General features: G+C 38.6%; 3 protein-coding genes across 9 annotated transcripts; 2 read left to right on the top strand and 1 right to left on the bottom strand.

Annotated features, from left to right (window-relative positions):
* The first annotated feature begins 272 nt into the window (after positions 1-272).
* Positions 273-1,930, top strand: mrps18b (mitochondrial ribosomal protein S18B). Its single transcript, XM_026995654.3, has 7 exons — positions 273-423; positions 609-759; positions 834-931; positions 1,041-1,109; positions 1,204-1,270; positions 1,377-1,436; positions 1,509-1,930. The coding sequence occupies exons 1-7, from the start codon at positions 343-345 to the stop codon at positions 1,703-1,705; spliced, it is 723 nt and encodes a 240-aa protein (XP_026851455.2). The 5' UTR covers positions 273-342; the 3' UTR covers positions 1,706-1,930.
* Positions 1,928-14,195, bottom strand: abcf1 (ATP-binding cassette, sub-family F (GCN20), member 1). 2 transcript variants are annotated; one of them, XM_026995652.3, is made up of 27 exons: positions 13,979-14,195; positions 13,337-13,383; positions 13,098-13,166; positions 12,608-12,734; positions 12,448-12,476; positions 12,163-12,285; positions 11,366-11,416; positions 10,969-11,070; positions 10,670-10,729; positions 10,429-10,500; positions 10,250-10,348; positions 9,927-10,049; positions 9,589-9,689; positions 9,313-9,398; positions 9,041-9,180; positions 8,661-8,809; positions 8,421-8,504; positions 7,816-7,940; positions 7,405-7,517; positions 7,122-7,293; positions 6,071-6,145; positions 3,785-3,855; positions 3,522-3,554; positions 3,259-3,427; positions 3,116-3,180; positions 2,955-3,027; positions 1,928-2,642 (listed from the first exon to the last, which is right to left on the bottom strand). In XM_026995652.3, the coding sequence occupies exons 1-27, from the start codon at positions 14,034-14,036 to the stop codon at positions 2,476-2,478; spliced, it is 2,583 nt and encodes an 860-aa protein (XP_026851453.2). In that variant the 5' UTR covers positions 14,037-14,195; the 3' UTR covers positions 1,928-2,475. The 2 variants fall into 2 exon arrangements, with proteins under 2 accessions (XP_026851453.2, XP_026851454.2); XM_026995653.3 differs by lacking the exon at positions 10,429-10,500.
* A 473-nt stretch (positions 14,196-14,668) lies between these two features.
* On the top strand, positions 14,669-18,859 carry c2h6orf136 (chromosome 2 C6orf136 homolog). 6 transcript variants are annotated; one of them, XM_026995666.3, is made up of 7 exons: positions 14,669-14,741; positions 15,633-15,753; positions 15,850-16,527; positions 16,645-16,733; positions 16,882-17,082; positions 17,161-17,230; positions 17,352-18,859. In XM_026995666.3, exons 2-7 carry the CDS (start codon positions 15,655-15,657, stop codon positions 17,493-17,495), a joined length of 1,281 nt encoding a protein of 426 aa, XP_026851467.2. In that variant the 5' UTR covers positions 14,669-14,741; positions 15,633-15,654; the 3' UTR covers positions 17,496-18,859. The 6 variants fall into 6 exon arrangements, with proteins under 6 accessions (XP_026851467.2, XP_026851463.2, XP_026851465.2 ...); XM_026995662.3 differs by having other exon boundaries at positions 14,684-14,741; positions 15,529-15,753; XM_026995664.3 differs by having other exon boundaries at positions 14,697-14,847.
* The last annotated feature ends 592 nt before the right edge of the window (positions 18,860-19,451 follow it).

Here is a 19,451-nt window from a genome sequence, read left to right as displayed (position 1 = left end):
CAAAAATGCCCTATAGTTCTACAAGAGTTATAAAGCATTATATAATTAATACAAATATCAAGTTACACGAGTATATGTGAGTTACACAGTTTAAACCGGGTCAAATCTCACTGTCAGAAAAAAAAAAGTTTATATATATATATATATATATATATATATATATATATATATATATATATATATATAAAATCAAAGTAGAAAAGATTCGCCTACAACATATGCGGCAAGGCGATGAATGAAAATGTAAAAAATACTATTATTATTCTGGTTAAATTACGTATATTGCATGCTTCGTCTACGTTCAACTTTAACCTCTCCACCGGGACTCACTTAAAAGACAAAATGGCAACCTCCACACAAAACATCGTGAGAGCTGCTTATCGCATCTTTCCCGTTGTTTTTCAACGAACTCGCCAAGCCCAGGTTTGTTTTAAAATACCACGAACAGTTGGCATTTACCAGTTTTTCAAACTTAAAATGTTTTAAGGTTGTTGCACGTTTGTTAATGTTAACTAGCATATAGCTAGCGCTAGCTGCTGACAAATGAGTCGATAGCAAGCCAGCCAAGTTGCTGTTTTTGATTAATGAAAAGCTGTATTTTATTTCAGAAAATAAGGATACCGTTTATTGCTCCTGCCGTACGACACTTTTTCTGTTCTGCTAATTTGAAATCTGATGGAATCGATGGCCCTGAACTTGAATCCATAGAGGCGCTGTCGCGTTACATAGACAGACCATGGGAGTACTTGGAAAGCGAAGGTACTAGCTACTATCTTGTTTTATGTTTAAATGTGCATTTGACAGCTTTTACTACAACCTTTTTTTTTTTCCAGAGTATGCCGAGCGGTATGGATTAAAAGCTGTGTGGGCTGACTACAGACGGAACCACAAAGGTGGAATACCTCCTCAGAAGACAAGGAAGACTTGTATCGTGAGTGATTGTATACATAGTTATGTTGGTTATTTCGGTAGTCACATGTAAACCTGCTTAGTTGATGTATACATATAGTTACTGGCAGTTGATTTTTATATTTCAACAGAGGAAAAATAAAAGATGTGGGAACCCTTGTCCAATCTGCCGTGATACAAACATCATCATCCATTACCAGGTTTGTACACTTATTAGTCATCATATTGACGAGTAAATTACATTTTTAACATGTTCTTTTATGTGCCTCTTTTAAAATATGTTTGCTTCTGCAGAATGTGAACCTGTTGCAGCAGTTTGTAAGTCCTTACACAGGACTTGTATATGATTCTACTAGGACTGGTAATAATTCAAATTTTATAATAAAAGAGAAGACCTCTATGGGTGTTTTTTTTTTACATTTCTTTTCAGCCCTACTTCTTAATCAGCACCTTTCATTCATTTGCAGGAGTGTGCAGGAAACAGCAGAAACTACTTAACAAGGCAGTTGAAACTGCAAGAGCTCATGGTAAGGAAACTTCACAATTGCTTTGTGCATATTTAAATATTTAAGTTCTTTGAGAGAATGCATTTCTTTCAGGCTTGCTTCCCTCCCAGTTACCTTTTGTGGACTACTCTGGAGCGGACTATTCAAATTCCCATGGAGCAGTCGGCCGTACACCTCCCCCAGCTACTTACACCGTGGGTGAACCTTGGTATTCGTGGTATGGCAACATAGAACCAAATGAACAAGAACTGGCTAGAGTGAAGAAGATCTATAAAGCTTACCTAAAGTAGAGCTAGTTGTATAGTGGGCAGGTTTCCCAAGCCCACATTAAACTTAAGTCATGGCTTGATTTACTCTACATATGGCCATTTTTCATCAGTGATGGTTAAGTATTGGAAAAACCCAGTCTTATCAGTAATAATGTTTAAGATGGGGCAACTAAAGTCAAACACTTTAAAAATCTTGAAGACTATGGTTCATGTGAATACTTCCACAATAAAGTCAATGAAACATTACTTCAAAAACTGCTTTATTTTGTTATTCCACATAAATATTTGAGTGCATACTGCAGTGAGGTTTGGGTCTTTTCATTGGATCATAAAAAAAAAAAAAAAAAACTAATATGGATGCACTGTTATTCTACCACTTTGGAGGGGGAACAAAACTTTAGCAGTTACAGTTGTTTTAAAAGGCCTAAAAGTAGTATAACCCAAAAGCCTCAAATACCAGAAAATGTTTTTAACCACCACTTAATAGATAACTATCCATTAAGTGCTCAATTCAAACCTTGTCTTGATGGAATCAACACACAATGCAGCTGATTACAGCTAAACTAAACCTGTTATGCAATGAGTATCTGTTAAAGGCTTGTTGTGAGACAGCATTAGCCCTGTAGTAATGCATTGCACAACAACTATGCTGAGATGGTAATGATGGGGTTTATGCTGTAGATTATGTAGTCTCAGATACCAAGACTAAAGGACTGATTCTTGTGAGCAAGTTAAATTTTTTCCCCCCATTGACAAGTTTGTGATTTCCTTAGGGCTGTTTTTATTCAAGGTCACTCTTTGGGCTTGCTAACCAACGTTTCTCCAAGAGCTTCAAGCACTTCTCGCTTATAGTCTTCGAAGTCTCCATCAATCTGGTTAATTGTTTGATCTTCCACCACCCACATCTGACACTGGGTCTCAGTGATTAGTCTGGCATCATGGCTGACGATGATCACAGCTAGAAGAGAAGTCAGTTTAGACAACAAATGCTATATGCTTCATACCCAAATCCACCCCAACATAACCCAGGTTATTACACTGTTTCTAGTTTTTAGTTTTTAAAATTAACCATAGGATAAGGGGATATTTCATGTAGAAAAAGTACCACAGGTAAAATCTCACTTATATCATACAGAATACAATTTTCTGACTTGGAACCTTTGGACTATCAACTTGGACCACCCTTAAATTAACTTATTGCAAGAGAATAATGAAGCAATTAACAAACAATATGATTTGCATTTCAATCATGGTCACAGCTAAAACCTACCTCCTTTGTATTCATTAATGGCTTCAGATAAGGCATCAATTGACTCAATGTCCAGATTATTGGTGGGCTCGTCCTTTACAAGAAAATAATTCCATACATAAATAACTAAGGAAAATAAAAATTCCTTCAACTTCTTTTAGTGCAGTGATAAAACTACTTGCCAATATTAAGACGTCAGGTTGCCGACAGGACAGTTCGGCAAATACCACTCTTGCTTTCTGGCCACCTACAAAAGATTGAGAAAAGTAGTGGTTAATGACTTAAGTGATTACAAATGAGTAATCTGAGTATCTTATCTCCTTACCAGAGAGTTTGGAAATCTGGATTGTGTGTGCATGGCTCTCCAGACCAAAGCGGCCCAGGCACTTCCTGCTGTCCTGATAGGGCAGGTTGAAGTTCCTTTGCAGATACTCAGTGGGAGACTCTTCCATGTTCAGCTGATCTGCATACTGCTGGTTGAAGAACCCTATTTTCTATAGATGTCAAACAAAAAAATATTTTATTTACCAAAACAAACAAACAACCCCCCTAAAGTTAGAGTTTGAACAATTAAAAACCTTTACTTACCAAGCGGTGATTCTTTCTCATCTCACCTTTAGTCTGAAATGAAAAGGAGGATATTCTATCATTCCCCATATGCACAGGCTAGACTAAATTAATCATGTGTTGGTTTTACAACTGTAAAAGCAACTCCACTTTAAGAAAAAACATCTTGTATATTGCACGTTTGCTTAAGACCATTTAGTACATAAGCATGAAAAGCTCACACCATACATGGTACATTATAAATCCCACTACACAACACACAATTAGGAAAGACTGGTACTTACAGGAGTTAATTTCCCTGTCAGGAGCAGGAGGAGTGTACTCTTTCCAACACCATTTGGCCCAACAATACAAACTGAAACAAATGCTTGCCAGTTAATTGCTTGTCAATAATTATGCAAACTATGCAAGTTCTACATTTAACTTTTTCAGAGAAAAATGAATAGTAAAAGGGATAGAAATGGGGGGGGGGGGGGTTAGTTTTATCAGAGGATTTCGATTTTTAATTTCTATTCAAAGCAATGCTCAATTTCTGATGAATTCCTTTCACTGCTGTTGTTTTTGAAGTTTATGGAGGGTACACCAAAAAGAACCCCAGAGAACTCATGCTCTTGAGCACACATTCATATATCAGGAAGCTAAACCTCATCCCATAGTGGTATGATAAACACAGTCTTGGTGCTAACAAACATGAGCAAATGGGCCTCATTCACAATATCTTCCCACATTTTTTCATACATTTATCCTTGAGAAAGTCCTTAGAAAAAGTCTGTCAGATTCATGATGTGTTCTTAAAAACACAGAATTGTTTTTGCATCTTTATCCTTATAATATTGAATCCCAATCCTCGTGACTTGAAAGCATGTACCAGTGGTTCCTAAGGAAACACCCTGCCAATCTTCATAAAAGGACATGAGACTGCAGGGCTGTATGCACACACAGAAATCTATGGAAGCCCATTTTGTCCACATAAAGGTTTGCTTAATTGCAACAATATTTCTCTGAACTACAATTTTATTTCTCACAATGCTGACCTTATTCCTTGCGATTTATTTCATGACTATTACTTGCAATTCTGACATTTTTCTTGATTACTGTACAATGTAGACAGAAGCAACATTTTTTCACTTATTATTGGATGGCATGGTATAACTCATGAATTGATGTGTTAGTGTAATGTTTATTTAAAAAAATACTTTCTAAAAATTACAATTATTAAAAATATTATAAATGACAAATTGTGTAATTTAAATCTTATTATAGAACTGTAGAATTGAAGAAACACACTGAATCTGCTGAACTTGCTGCCCTGAAATATGGCCAAATGAATGCCAAGCCAAGCTTTTAGCCAGTCTCGTCATAATTTAAAAGTATTCAAAATTGATGACTGGCTTACGGAAATATTGATTTTTGAGGAGATCACTGGAGTCACCTTTGCCAAGGTTATCTAATTATTTGCACTGTAAAGTGCAAAAAACATTCCAGCTTCAGTATGTAGAACTATGTGTGGTGAAGTACACAGATTTCCTGACTGAGGTGCGAACGCTTCTGACATGCGCATACAAGACTGGAAAGATAGGTGTTCGGGGACTTGTAGCAAAGTCTGCCATACTTGCTTTGCAGTTTAATCTGAAAGGCCATAAACTAAGGGTACCAGTGGAGGGGTTATTCTACAGAATAGCTAGGAAAAGTGCATTATAAAAAGGTGGAATGTCAGTGTTTCAGGTACACAGAGGACTGGGTAGGTGAGTGGGTTGTTCTGTCATGTCATTGTGTAATGTAGTAGATCAAGATAGAACTGGTGGCTGAGCACTCAGCATGCAATAATGGTGCCAATGGGGCTGGGTGTGACCTTAGACACCAGGGAGACCAATATGGCTCAGTGTTAGGGAATGCTCAATAGTGTATTAGGTCAAATCCACGTGAAATTTGCAGCACTGAGTACTCATATGCTGGGCTGGGTCCACTTTAGTCAGTGCCAGTTTGGGTTTACTTTTAAAGAGATGTGACTTGGTTTAAAAGTGAGCTTGGTGGGGGTGGGGCTGGGACCAGAGACCTCACTCTTGAGCCTTCTGGAGGTTTCATGGGCTTAATTCAGCAAAACACTTGATGAACTCTAAGACGTTTGCAATGTTCTGGTTGCTGGGATGAAATTAGTGGGCTGGGTCCTATGTGAAACTAATGTATGGCACATAATATCTGACATCTTATCCTGTGTATAATTACAATTACAGTCTTTAATGACATCTGTAGCTGTCTATTGTAATTCATAAGGTCATTCACTGTGGAGCCAAGAAGGGAGTGACTCAGAAAATTTACTGTGCTTTGCATAATCTAATCAGTCGACATCGCTCTCTCAGGCAAGGAGGGGCCAGTTCTTAACTGATGACTGTCCTATTCAAAACAACTTCAAAACAAGTATCTTCTTTCCAACCACATATAGATAACTCACCGAGTCAGACGAGACCCTGCTACATGCTTGTTAATAATGATACCTGCCTCAAAATCACCTTGCCTAAAGTGGCTTTCAAATTCTTCCAAATTTGGCATATCATTTTGATGCAACTTACTTCGAGACTCCATGTCAATTCCAAAGTCCACCCTTTTGAACAGAGGTTTCTGACCATCATAGCTGAAGTCCACACCTAAAAAGAAAGAAAAAAAAGAATGAAAATTCTGTTCCCCTCAACAAGAAACAATTACCAAGTGAACTGTCTTAGGTATACAAGGGCTGTCAAAGTGCATAAATTAAATACAAATTTTTTTTTACTGGATTATTTCCTTTCCCCCCCCCTTTCTGACAGAACAGCCATATAATCAATTACAGTATATTTTCATTACAGTTTCTGGAAATTTGTCAAATATATAAGTAATGAAAAGACATTATACTTTGTGTAGGTAACTTTCTGGACAAAATATTAGAAGTAATTTTACTGTATTCAGAGTAAATTTCCTTTTCCAGACATAAAAGTAGTTCTGTTTGGGTAGGATTTTGCAGTACTTTTACTCTGTGGGTACGGTACTGTCCAACAGAGTACTGTCCAGTTCACTATTCAACGTGCGCTTGGTGTTACCTTAGATAAGGGTGTGAGAAACATGCTAGTATTGTTCTACCTCCAGCTACTCATTGTACATTTCTGAGACCACAAAACACTTTTATAAGCCACTCTAGACAAGATTGTCAGCTAAATACTCTAACTTTAAATGCAATTTACATAAATCTGTTATAAGCCCACTGGGTAGCATGGTGGAGTGGTCTAAAGCACTGGATATCTCTTTGGGGATATGAGTTGCCTTAGGTGATGAATTGTTTGTGCAACTGTCAAAATGCCACATACTGTCATTGGCCTAATTTTGAAGGTATGGGATAACTGTCAGGCCAAAATTGGTCTGATTACAACTACTGGCGATATTTGACCCGCTTAAAAACTTCACATACCTTGGTGATGGCTTTCTGTAAGTAAAAGATGATGCCTGTAATCCAACACTGTTTCATAATTTGTAATTTGGATGAATTCTTCTCTGATTGACTACTGCGCATAATTCTTTTAAAAATAAAAGTTGATCATACCATCAATTAGCCACAAACAAAAGAAATAAGAGGACCAATGATGCACTCACTATGCAGGCCAAGAATAGGTGGCGACAGGGGAGGTGGGTCAGGGAACGTGAACTTCACTGTGTATTCTTTGGGTCTCTTCAGAAGCTCGGGGGCTTCATGACTCTCCTCTTCCTGTCCTTTCTTCCTGCTCTTCTGCTGCTTCCTCGTCAGGGCCTCCTTTGTCTGTTTCTCCTGAGAGGAGACAGAGAGGAGTAAGGGTCCATAATACATACATATTAGATTTTTAGGAACAATTTCATTTATTTCATTTCATTTATCAGAAACAAAAGAATAATAGCTCACAGCTTGTTTAGTAGATCTTCCCCCAGCTTTCAGCTCTTTGAGTTTTTTCTCTTGCTTCTCATACTGTTTCAGGAGCTCCTTCTGTTTCTGCACATACATCTTCTTAAATGTCACTAAAAACAAAACAATGAGAAAATTATATACAAGCACAAGATATTCTGTGCTAAAACGTTCCATTTTATATTTTATATATATATATATATATATATATATATATATATATATATATATATATATATATATATATATATATATATATATATATATATATATAAACACTTCTTACAACTTGTCTTACCACAAATAAAACATCTGCAGACAGGCAGTAAACCTTCCTAACAGAACAATCTAGACTTTGTATCTAGTGACTGGTTGTGTCAACTGACATCTTTTGGGACCAGTGATACTCACAGTAGTTGCCCCTGTAGTAGTAGAGTTTTTGGTTATCCAAGTGAATAATATCTGTACAAACATCATCTAAGAAACTCTGGTCATGGGACACAATCAGAAGGGTCTTCTTCCAACTTTGCAGGTAGCTTAGGAAGATGGGACAGATTAATCAATCATTTCAGACAGTATCAGTCAGTGCCAACACCCTTCAGCTTTTAAGCAATTAAGAGAAAGTCTAGAGAAAATCAACCCATCATTAAAAGGGGATTTAAAATGGATCATTATTACAAACATTAGAGTGATTACATGATAAAAATGCTTTGAAACATATACTGAGAAAACTTAGAAAAGTACATTCCCTGTGAAGTCTGTAAGAGTGTAAAAAAAAAAAAAATTCATTTTCTGACAGACACCACTCATGTAGCACTCATGAAACTTAGAATGCATTGCTCAAAACACCTGCACTTTTGTTCGTGGAACATCATTTGGTGTCATGACCATGAATTTTAAATAGCTAACTGTAAGCGGTGAGTGCCTGCCTACCCCATTAAATGCATGCAAGTAAGAATTAAGATAGGCTAAGTGCTTTACACTCAGGTATCCAGAATTATTGCTGTGGCCATTACTTGTTGAGCCAGATGACAGCATTAAGGTCCAGGTGATTTGTTGGCTCATCCAGCATCAACAGAGTGGGTTCCATGAAGAGAGCTCTGCAGAGAAGCCAGACATACAATCAAGTCAAAACAAGGACACGATCAAAGTCCTAACCAATGTCCTGCTAAATGTTTTTGGAATAACTGGACATTGAAAATTTGAAAGGATACATTTTCCCTGGATTCTTGATGTTAGAGGCCATATTTGCTGACCTGGCTAGTGACACTCTCATCCTCCAGCCACCAGAAAACTTCTTAGTGGGTCTGTTCTGCATCTCTGGTGTGAAGGACAAGCCAGCTAGGATCCTACGAGCCTTGGCCTCTGCTGCAGCAGCTCCAATTGCCCTCAGCTCTTCATACACCTGGCACAGGTGACCACGGTTATTTTATTTATTTATTTTTTTAAAACACACCTGATACACATCTTTAACTGAGCAACTATGTGAAAGACTCCTATTGAAATCATTTCTGAAAATGAATAAACTGCCACGATTAGAAGAGAAAACGAATAAACTGCTGGCTATGCCCCAACGGCAAGTCTTACATATCCCATCTCTCGAAGCCTTTAAAAAGGGAGCTGGTGGTGCACAGACCTTCTGTAGCCTCTCAGAGGCGCCATCCTCGCCTTTGTCCAGCAAACTCTGCAGGCGCTTCTCCTCCTCAAGTAGCTTCAGGCGTCTGGTGTCAGCCTTAAGCACAGCCTGCACGGCTGGGGTGTCGTCAGCTGTCACCTCTGAGAAGGAGCACAGTTTAGTATACCAGCCAAGTCAAGCTCAGGTACGGATGGAGCAAGGCACAGAGAGACACACAGACATGGGAGAATTCAAGGGAAAGGGTTTCTGTGGCATACAAGGCTACTACACACCTTGTTCACAGAGCAACACGTCAATATTAGGGGGAATGCTGAGAGCCCTGTTGGAAATGTGCTTCAGTAAAGTGGTTTTCCCTTTCCTGAAAAGAGGAAGAGTAGCACATAATAAAAGCAATACAATAAATGAATTTACATTTGTTTGAGGTTTTAGCACTTTGATATAGCTGTTAAAATTAATATTCGAATCAACCATAGTTTTTATTATTAGGACAGATGAATTTGTAATGATGTGGAAATTTGCAAGAGATTCATTAATGGTTAGTAACTAACCCATTTGGTCCAACCAGACCATATCGCCGCCCTGCTACAATCAGAAGATCAGCATTGACAAACAGCTCCTTCCCATGAGCAGAGATGCTGAATCTCTCCAGCTATGAAACAATACAATAACAAGACAAAGCCAAGTTCTCTCTTAAAAATGGCCAAGCAACATACAAAATTTCCTGTTTCAAAAATAGACCTTAAATCACTTCAGGGATAATTGAAAGTAAACTCCAGTGAGCACAATTTCTCGAATTTCACACACACACACACACACACACACACACATACACACACAAACACACTTTTCTATTTATTTATTTATTTATTTTTTTAAGAGAACTGACCTTAATGTCAGAGGCATTCTCCAGCATGGCCTGCCTTGAGGACATCTCAGCCTGAGAGACAGAAAAGTCTTCTTCTGCAGCAGTCTGAGCACGGACACTAGCCACCTGACGCTCATAGTCCATCTGTAAAACCAATGCCTTACAATGAATTATATGTGGAAAAATACTTTGTATATAGTAACAATCCACGGTAGGCTAAATTCTGCTGATAGGTCAAGAGAGAAGTACTCTCATACTTGGTTATCTGTAATCATAGCCATGTGAACTGGCTTAAAAGAAATCATGCAGCAATTCAATAATTTCTCCATTCTGAAAACATTCACCATTTTCTTCATCTTCTTCTTCTCTTTTTTACTCAGGTTGGCAAAGGGGTCATCTTCCTTTTCTTTGCCTTGTTCTGCCGCAAGAGTATCTTCTGCACTCTACAGAAGAGAAAAGTCATGAGAAGAAACTGACTGCTGTCAAGCCAGCACATGATCACCAAGGTAAACAGCAAGGCTACCCTCATTGTGCCATCATCGCTCTTCCCTTCCTCCTCTTCCTCATCACTAGGAGGATGAGCAGGCTTGCCTTTCTACAAGAGAGATGGTGAGCAGCTGACAACTTTGGGCCAACATTTTCAGCATAACGGTTACAAAATCAACACATTTAAACGGATGCTGAACTGCTGTGTTAAGAGTCTACATCATAGGGTGTAGGTCAGAGGCACTACAGTTTAAAAAAGTTAAATAACTCCACCTCACCTTTGGCTGTTCTTTCTTGCTTGTTTTTTGAGACGGTACCTCTTTCTCTTCAACGTCCTCCTGTAATCAGACACTGACTGTGCTTTACTTATTTCAGAAAATAAGTAGGTGGGTACACCCAAGTTGCTTATATTTAGCAGACTCCATTATCCAAGCCAATTATTATTACAGAGATACTGGATTACCCACCATATTTATATATTACTAGAACTGCCCTTACTGGCTCTGAAAAAGATTCATGCAGAAGACTCAAAGCACCTCCACATTTTAGCAACTAACTGAACTTTCCAGTATCATACCTTCGATGCTTTGTTGCCTGTCTGTTTGTTCTTTTTCACCCCTTTCTTCTCATCCTCATCTTTTTTCTCAACACCTTCAATGTGTTCATCCTCAGAAGTATCCTATCAGAATAGAGAATGAAGAAAAAGAGAGACCATCCATCGACTTGACCTCTTTGTTAGATCGTTTTTGAGGGCCTCTCTTTTGAGGGTGACAGTTTAAGTTATTATTTTCCGTAAAAGGTCCGGTTAGTCAGACAAGACAGAACAAGGAAAGAAGAGGGGATTATGGGACAGGTTATGCTTATATTACTTACGCCAATTCTTTCCGTAAAAAAATATATAAGCAAAGATATACAAATAGCTGTAGAGATGTCAAGAATTAGCAAACATGTATGAAACATTGCCATGTACCCACCTTAGGTTTTTTAGTCTCATCTTTTTTCTGTCCTTTGGAAACTCTCTCAACCTGAATCACATACATACAGTTACGGACACGTACACATAATGAGTGCTTCTGTTTCCCATGATCATCTGAAGATCTGTTACCTGAGTTTAATCAAGTATGGTCCAACTGTTTTCACAATATTACCAGGGCAAAGCTCAGAAAGAATGCCAAATTAAACTTCAGACCATCCCACAACAAAAACCAGATGAAAGACAGAACTGTGCTATGAAAGGGTGAGTGGCAATGTTCGTAAAAGCAAATCCATATTATTTCATTTAATTACTGCTACCAGCACTGAACTCATCATAGGTATCATAAATTGAGTATGACATTCATCTTTGGTATGTCAGAGGGAATATCATGGAGAAGGGAATAAGGGTTTGAGAGATTTATGTGCAGAGTGTTGCAGGTATGCACTAACGTAACGTTTTTTTGCCATATCATGACTCATATTAATACAAAATGTATTCAATGTAATTATATGCCTATTTTACCATTCTTTCTTAAAGGAGAACCTTTCATCAAAACACTGATGGCATTACAGTCACCTATTATTAGCATTCATCTGCCCCAAGAGACTTCCGTTAGCAAACTTGGAGCTAATGACTACTGCAGGGTCTTCCTGTCTGGCACTTTAAAATTATTATTCAAGTCGTATGTCAAAGCTATTTAAATAGTGGCAAAAAGAAAACTTCAGGATTTAATGCAAAACGCATCTAGAATACAGAGGACAGATGGCAGTGTATATAGAGTGTGCACCCATTCACCTTAGAGTTTCTCTTATTCTTTGGTTTTTCATCATCATCATCATCATCATGGTCATTACCCTCTGCATCCTCTTCCTCATCATCACTCTGACCCTGACTAAGTGCAGCAAATATATTGCCACCCTGAGAAAGGGAGGGGGAACCAAAAAAACAACAACACAGACTCAAACCAGAACTGCACACAACAGACAGGAAAATGGCCTAGTCAAAAAGAGAGGCCACATACAGTATGCAGTTGTCACAGATGTCATGATTTAGCCCAATATGATCATGAGAAAGACTTACCTTGTTTCTTACTCCAGCTTTGACAGGAGCTAATATTGAATAAATAAATAAATAAATAAATAAAGCATACAGAAAGTTCATTAAACTATAGACTTAAATAAGGATATAGTGAATATCAGCAAACACACAATTACAAAAAAAAGGATTCTTTTTGCACTACCTTCAGCCTCTTCTTCCTCATCACTAGGCTGCACAGATAGCTTCTTAAGTCGCTGCATGACGACTTCATCTTCCTCATCCCCTTCTCCACCTCTTACTTTCCTCCGATCTTTTTTTTTCTTTTGAGGCTACACACAATACAAATTTGGAATGAATTATTCAGGTCTGACAGAATAAAGGCTAGTTTGCTTACAGCTCATGTTCTGAATTTCCTTTTTAAATCAGATAATGAACTTCCAATAAGATTTACTTGGCTTCATGTGACATCATGAGATTTGCAAGCACTGGCAATAAGGTAAACACCAATTTTCTCATGAATTCATCAGTTAGCAATAATATGCTAGTAAAAGTTTAGATGGTAAAGCCAGGGTTAGTTTATGTCTGAACAATTCCACACTTGGGTAAAACTTCACCCTAAGAAAAAAAGATTGCCTTGGTGCCAAGGACACCATTAAACTTATGTACCATATAAAAAATGTATAACAACTTGCCTGCTTTCCTTGTGTCTCCTTCACTGCTGTCTCCTCTTGTTTATTCTCTGAAGCCAGCTCGTCAAAAAACTATTAATAAGAAATCTGAATGTCCATCACTTCTATAATTATACTATACAGAAAAAACACCTGCTAAAAACCACCTTTAACTAGGCCTACTTACTAACTGGAGGCCTGACCACCACTCGGTGTTGAATGTCTCATTCAACCAAAACACCTTGTTACTAATTTCGACTTACGCTTTTCTTCGCTTTCTTGTCTTTCTTTCCTTTTTTCACCGGTTTGTCTGAAAATTACGAAAAAAGAAAACGTTAATTTTTAGGATATTGGTCTTTACCATCCACATCATTAACAAAATGTACTACCAAGCTAACGAAACATTATTACAAATTTGTTACAAACATTTGTTACTGGAATGTGAATAAACGGTATGTTTTGCCCGCCATACAGCAAAAACAACAATAATGAGTAGAAGAGATGAAACAATATTTATCAATGGTTTAGTTTACAAGATAATGCAACAAACAAATTCTTGATAAGATGAAAACAAAGGCATAATACATAAAAGGCAAATGTCGGCTATCTGGAGCCAGATGGCCCGCTAGATCACGCAGGATACCTAGACTCCCTTAACGAGCAGCTATGCTATTTGGCTAGCTGGTATATTCCGCACAACAAAACTATGACTAAACAGATTTTATAGTGAGCGGAACTGGCCAGCTGTGCCCATTTAGCGAACTAGTTTGTCCAATTATCCAGCCGATCAAGCTAACCTAGCTAGCAAGAACAGTAACACTATACCGCTTACACTAGTTAGCATAGCTAGCTAGCTAGCTAGCATTCTTCCGAACTGTTACTGATGCGCAGACTTAAAAATTTACCTGCTTGTGGTTCATCATCACCCTCCCACTGTGCCACGTCCTTAGATTTCTTTGGCATTTTCCTCGACTTTTATCCACAACAAATAATAATAATAATAAAAAGTTAATTCGTGAAATTGACTTGAAGGTATATCACTGCAACTAACGATTACACACGCAGATGTCCAGAAACCCAGATGCGGCCTTTCCTCGCTTCTCGCTTAAAAAAATCAAGAAGGTACCATAGAGTTTCAAAAGCCGGTTGTTCGGTAAATGACAGCGACAGCGACAGGAGGGTTAAGGTAACTGCAACAATAAATTATGTGCGATTACTAAATACACAAACAATGTCAGCAATGTGATCCAAAAATATATGTATTAGGGCTTTCAAAATTAATCGGTTAATAGTTCGCTTTAATTATCTACTGTATAGTTAAATTAAGTTCCTTAGCTTTGGCAGCTAAAGCTGAGGAAGGGGAAACGTCTGCGCCTCCTAATAATGAGATTCCAAAATGTACATTTATAAAAGAAAACCCTTATGGTCTACATCGCATATATCACTTAAACGACCCATGCCTGTATTCAGCCAATGCAAAATTTTAGAAACAAACGGAGTTCACAAAGTTCGGGAGTATCTACGGATTTTTATTTTGTAAAAACATGTCAAATTGTCACATCCGGTATTACTGTCGCTCAGGAATAGGTGTGCGCCTTTGTAGTTCACGCATGCGTACTAGGGTTGCGGTGGGCAAGGGCATTGGAAGAGATGTGACATTTGTGTAAGGTTAGCAAGAGATTCCGGCGCTATAATATTTACATTTCTAATCACGTTCATTGATTTTAACATTCGTACACAATATTCGAATCGTCACACGATTATTTCTTTACAGGTATGCATCTAACTAGGTTTACAATAAATCTGGCAGGTTAGATTACTTAGCTAGCTAGATAGGCTAGATAGGATAGCTCTTAGCCAAGTTAGCTTGAAAGTGTTTGTAGCGCGTTGTATTAGCGGTTCATAATTTTTTCATTTAGTTTTAAACATTTAGTTTGAAGTAATTGGATTACAAAGCTAACGCAACAATGTAGGTACGGTAGCTATAGAATAATCGGCTTGATATATAAAAAATGTAATTAGTTGCATGACCTAGCTGGTTTAACTAACCGATCCCAAAACCTAACGCTCTTTAACGATGTTCAAGACTGTTGTTTTTTCTTTTTCACCGAATACCGACTAACCTACAGCAAACGGTAAGAGGGAACGAGTAGTATTGTAGATAGTGGGTTGAGATCTATTTCGTTTCTGTCCTTGTTTAGTCAAGTTGTTTCTTTCTGTCTTTTACAAACTTGCCGCTGTCACTCAGTGTAGGCGGATCACGTGCTACCATGGCGTATTTTGTATTACTGCAAGAAATGCTCCATAAAAGCAAGTTAACCAACACTGAGCTCTCACGCTAATCTTGAAATACTATCATTCCAGATGCAAACCTTGATGGCAGGTCTAAGTTTGTTCGTGAAATTATACTCGGAAGAGCTGAGATTATTCTCTCTATCTCTTTTCCTTCCCATAGAGGAGAAATCACATATTGAAAGCTGACGGTGGATGAGAAGATTAAACTTCCTCACCACTGGTTTGCACAAATATGCCAATTTACCTATAACCTAATATTGTTAGGTTGCCCAGCACCCTGACCTGAATGGCTGTGTGCAGAAGGGGTGTCTCATTTTGGGTGGGTTGCATCAGGAGCCAGTGTAGCAGGCAGCCAATAAAGAAACAGAGCTGGTGTGAATGGCAGGTAGATACACTTCTGTTATTCTGATTATATATTCATGTACTTTGAAAGAGCTGCAGTCTAACTACATTGATGTCTACCGTGTTGTCTTATTTGCAGAAACTTGACTCACAGTTGAGTGGCACCTACAGAGTCCTTAGTAGTGCATCATGGGCTTTGGCTCCCCCAAATAGCCTGAATTACCAATCTTCCAAGAAGTTGTCCCTTTTTCACCCATTCCACCATGCCTGCCAGCCGCATAGAGTGCAAAGTCTAGATGAGTGGGAGGAGACCCTTAGCCTGTGCGTTCTGTTTAAACCCAGGGAGAAAGATGAGCAGTACACACTGATTAAGGTACCCCTGTTTGGACAAGTCAGCCTGAATGAGCTCCAAGGTTTGGGAACCAACAGTCCTACTGATTTGTTTTTTCCTTTAACCACTGTTGACGGGAGGAGAGATGATGACATTAGTGTTACTGGAAAAATAAGGAATGGAAGAAGGCCTCAGTGGGAGCAGAGGGAGCAGGTCTCATTCCGGAGTTTGTTTGAAACTGAAGGATGTCCAGCTCCCTTCACTCTGGGCTCTCATTTCTTTTGCTTTCACTGCCCCGGGATGGAGCCCTTGTTGGAGGTTGCTGGCAGGCTGAGGATTGAACATGAAGGACAGGCTCGCTACCCACTTTCCCCTGTCTCACTCTGCAGTCATGGGGAGCTGGGGAGTGTGGAGAAAGGTTTCAGTGAGAAAGACAAGGAGAATGAGGAGAAACTTGCTATCATATATGAGAGACTTAGGATTGAGGTAATACTTCAGAAAGCAATCATCTAATGTTTGTAGTACTTTTTTTGCTTTTGCCTGCTGTCTGACATTTAAATTGGGTTTGCTTTTATGTTACTATATGTTTACATTGTGTTCCAGCTCCCCAGCTTTTTTGTGAAGAATCATGACTACTCCATGTATTGCAATGATTTGGAGTTTATCAATGGTCTTCTCAACACCAGGACTAGGTGTGATGATTAATTTTTTTTATGAATGTACACTCAATGCCACTTCTTTAGTATTTTTATAACAACATGCTTCACTGAAGAACTTATAGCATAGAGCAGATGGAAGACAACATTCTTTTGCATACCTCTCTTCTATCTGCCTCCTTAGAGGTCGTGTAGCATACCAACTGATTCTGTCGCTATGGAGATTGCTGTGTCTGTGTTACTATGCGGAGGTACGGATGGAGGTGCTGAAGTTAACTAAGCACCCAGAGGACGGCTCCATCAAAGCAAGGTGGAGGGTCAAGGGCTTGCCCTTCTACTCTCTACTGCTCCGCTTCTACAAGAAGGACAAGACACAGTTTCATAGGTATGACTGAGCAGAGCAGGGCTTCGTGTGTGACCTCTAATTTGGAGTCTCACAATGAATACTGTTTTCTGTTAACAGGACATATGATGCATTCTCTACCTTCTATGTCGGCTCTGATGGACTCATACACTGTCATAAAGTTGAAAAGGTGAGACTGCCTTTTTTTTGTTTGTTTTGAATGTTTCTGGTGGCTTGTCATTTCAAGCATTAAAACATGGCCAATCTAGAAGATGGATACTGAGTCACAGTTGATGTTTGTGCTTGTGCAGGTGATGCAGGCCCAGCCTCCTGTGCTGCCAAAAGTGACATCCCTGCTGGCGGGAGCCCTAGTGGCTCTGGGTGTTCAGGAGCCCAGGCCTGCCCTCAACCTGCTGCCGCCGCTCCTCTCCGCCATCAGACAGAGCCGAGAGTAAGGAAGGGAGCACGTACAAGACATGTGGTGTAGCCGTGTGGAGGAGCATGTGTTATTACTGTTCTCAGTGAGAGGGAAGAGTAAACCTTCTCAAGAACACCTGAAAGAGAAGGCAAGATAGAATTGAAGGAGGGAAAAGCCAGCAACTAAGGTTAAGAACAGATGTTTTTCTGACAATAGGAAATATAAACCATCTTATCTCTCATATATGTAAAGCAATATATGTCAAGGAATATTGTGCTATGCCAACTCTGCTGATACCTTCAGGCAGCCTCTGTAATGCTTGTGTGCGCTGGAAACCACTAGTGCAGGCTATTTTTCCTACCCCCTATTTCTTCCATTCTGTTTACTGTATGTCAGGTGATAACAAGCACACAGTTATAGAGAAGAGCGGTAGTGTTTTTTTTTTTAATGAATACCCCCCCCCCCCCCCCCCCAATATTAACCAGACCATTGGCCACCGAAAGGAATTTACTGAGTTTAGTACAAATGGATTTATGTTATATATGACTATTTATGACTTCATGACTTATGGAGTAGCCTTGATTTCCAGCAAACCCATTCATCCAATAAAATAGTGTGAAGTGTGTCTTGCTGCCTGCATGTGGTGCATGCCACCAATCAGTTGTGCTCCAGTTCCACAGTGATCCTTATATCGCTTTCAGTGGCTGGAAACAAGGCTGCTCCTGGAACGAGGGCATGTCTTTCGAAAATTTGTTGGCTTCAGTAAAAGCAGTAATCATGCAGGTTTTGTAGGGTAAAATGTGGTTCAGTGGTGCAGATAACACATTCTAGACTTCAGTGTGGTTGTTTCGAGCCCACTTAAGAACATTTTTTTCATTTGTAGTAACATGTAGCCTAAATGTTTTATTTGATACTACATTATACAAATCCAGACTGCACAATGACTTTATTCATTAATTCATTAAGTTTTTCACTAAGAGAGGATTAGTGCATTATAAATGCAGTTATAGTTGCTTATCTAAAGTGAAAAAGTACTTGTATAGCACTTTTACCTTAAATGGCCCTGCTATAACCTGTTGTACATTAGCTGAAACACTGTCTGGATCCATTTATGCTGTGCTTCATTGTGTTATGTCTTTGCTGTATGACAAAGCTTATTTAGACTAATTTAAAGCACACAATTTGTATATTTTGCAAGTTGAGAGGGGTTAACAGTACACAAATGGGGGACCAGTCCAAGCCAGGTCATTGGAAATGATGTACACTAGTAATATCACATTGTATCATGGGCCTTCTCTTTGACTGAGCTGGCACACTCCTTGGAAAGATATTCTGCTTGTACCTGGAGACTGTGTGTTAAAATGTGTTCTCTTTATAAAGGTATCACACTTCTGCACTATACTCTTTGTATGTAAACTGCTTTTTTGATTAAATGTTTCATTATTACATTATGGAAAAGCAGGAAAGCAAGCGGTAGAGGGGCGGGTGGTTCATTCATAAATCTGAATACAGCCTTGGGCTGTTTAACATAATTCCCAATGTAAATGTGAATGGAGGAATTTTTTTGCTTTTCATATTATGAATAAAACAAAACGGGCACTGGGGTGTCTGGTAAGTAGATTCTGCTACTCATAATAAAACAATTATTAAGTAGTTTTTGCTAATAACATAGGAAACTCTAAGTATAAGAAAGTTATATTTCTTTAACTCAGGGAGGTAAAAGATAGAATTTCCACAGTCTATTGCCCTAATAATTCAGATATGTAAATTTACCAGTAGATGTTCTTTATTAATCAATTTAATATTCAAAGATGATTTTGCTGGATGTGAAAGTATATGAAATGCAAAGTGCATTCTTAGATTATAAAGTATATAGACTGAGGATCATAATCTTGTTTCAGTGACAGAATGAGAAAACATAGCTCTTCTCTGTGGTTTCCCTGAGTGCATCACGCTGTTTGTGCTTTCTAAGAGCCTTACACAACTATTGCAG

The sequence above is a fragment of the Electrophorus electricus genome, chromosome 2 (genome assembly GCF_041902795.1).
Source record: "Electrophorus electricus isolate QZ-2024a chromosome 2, ASM4190279v1, whole genome shotgun sequence".
NCBI lineage: Eukaryota > Metazoa > Chordata > Actinopteri > Gymnotiformes > Gymnotidae > Electrophorus > Electrophorus electricus.
Note: the sequence above shows the minus strand (reverse complement) of the source record. Positions and strands in the feature narration are given on the sequence as shown.

Coding starts and splice junctions, on each gene's coding strand:
- mrps18b (XM_026995654.3), top strand. CDS start 343: ATGGCAACCTCCACACAAAACATCGTGAGAGCTGCTTATCGCATCTTT. Junction 760..833: donor GGAGTACTTGGAAAGCGAAG/GTACTAGCTACT, acceptor TTTTTTTTCCAG/AGTATGCCGAGCGGTATGGA. Junction 1,271..1,376: donor ATATGATTCTACTAGGACTG/GTAATAATTCAA, acceptor ATTCATTTGCAG/GAGTGTGCAGGAAACAGCAG.
- abcf1 (XM_026995652.3), bottom strand. CDS start 14,036: ATGCCAAAGAAATCTAAGGACGTGGCACAGTGGGAGGGTGATGATGAA. Junction 11,071..11,365: donor ATGAGACTAAAAAACCTAAG/GTGGGTACATGG, acceptor CTATTCTGATAG/GATACTTCTGAGGATGAACA. Junction 10,349..10,428: donor GCGATGATGGCACAATGAGG/GTAGCCTTGCTG, acceptor TCTCTTCTGTAG/AGTGCAGAAGATACTCTTGC.
- c2h6orf136 (XM_026995666.3), top strand. CDS start 15,655: ATGGCTGTGTGCAGAAGGGGTGTCTCATTTTGGGTGGGTTGCATCAGG. Junction 15,754..15,849: donor AGAGCTGGTGTGAATGGCAG/GTAGATACACTT, acceptor TCTTATTTGCAG/AAACTTGACTCACAGTTGAG. Junction 16,734..16,881: donor CTTCTCAACACCAGGACTAG/GTGTGATGATTA, acceptor CTGCCTCCTTAG/AGGTCGTGTAGCATACCAAC.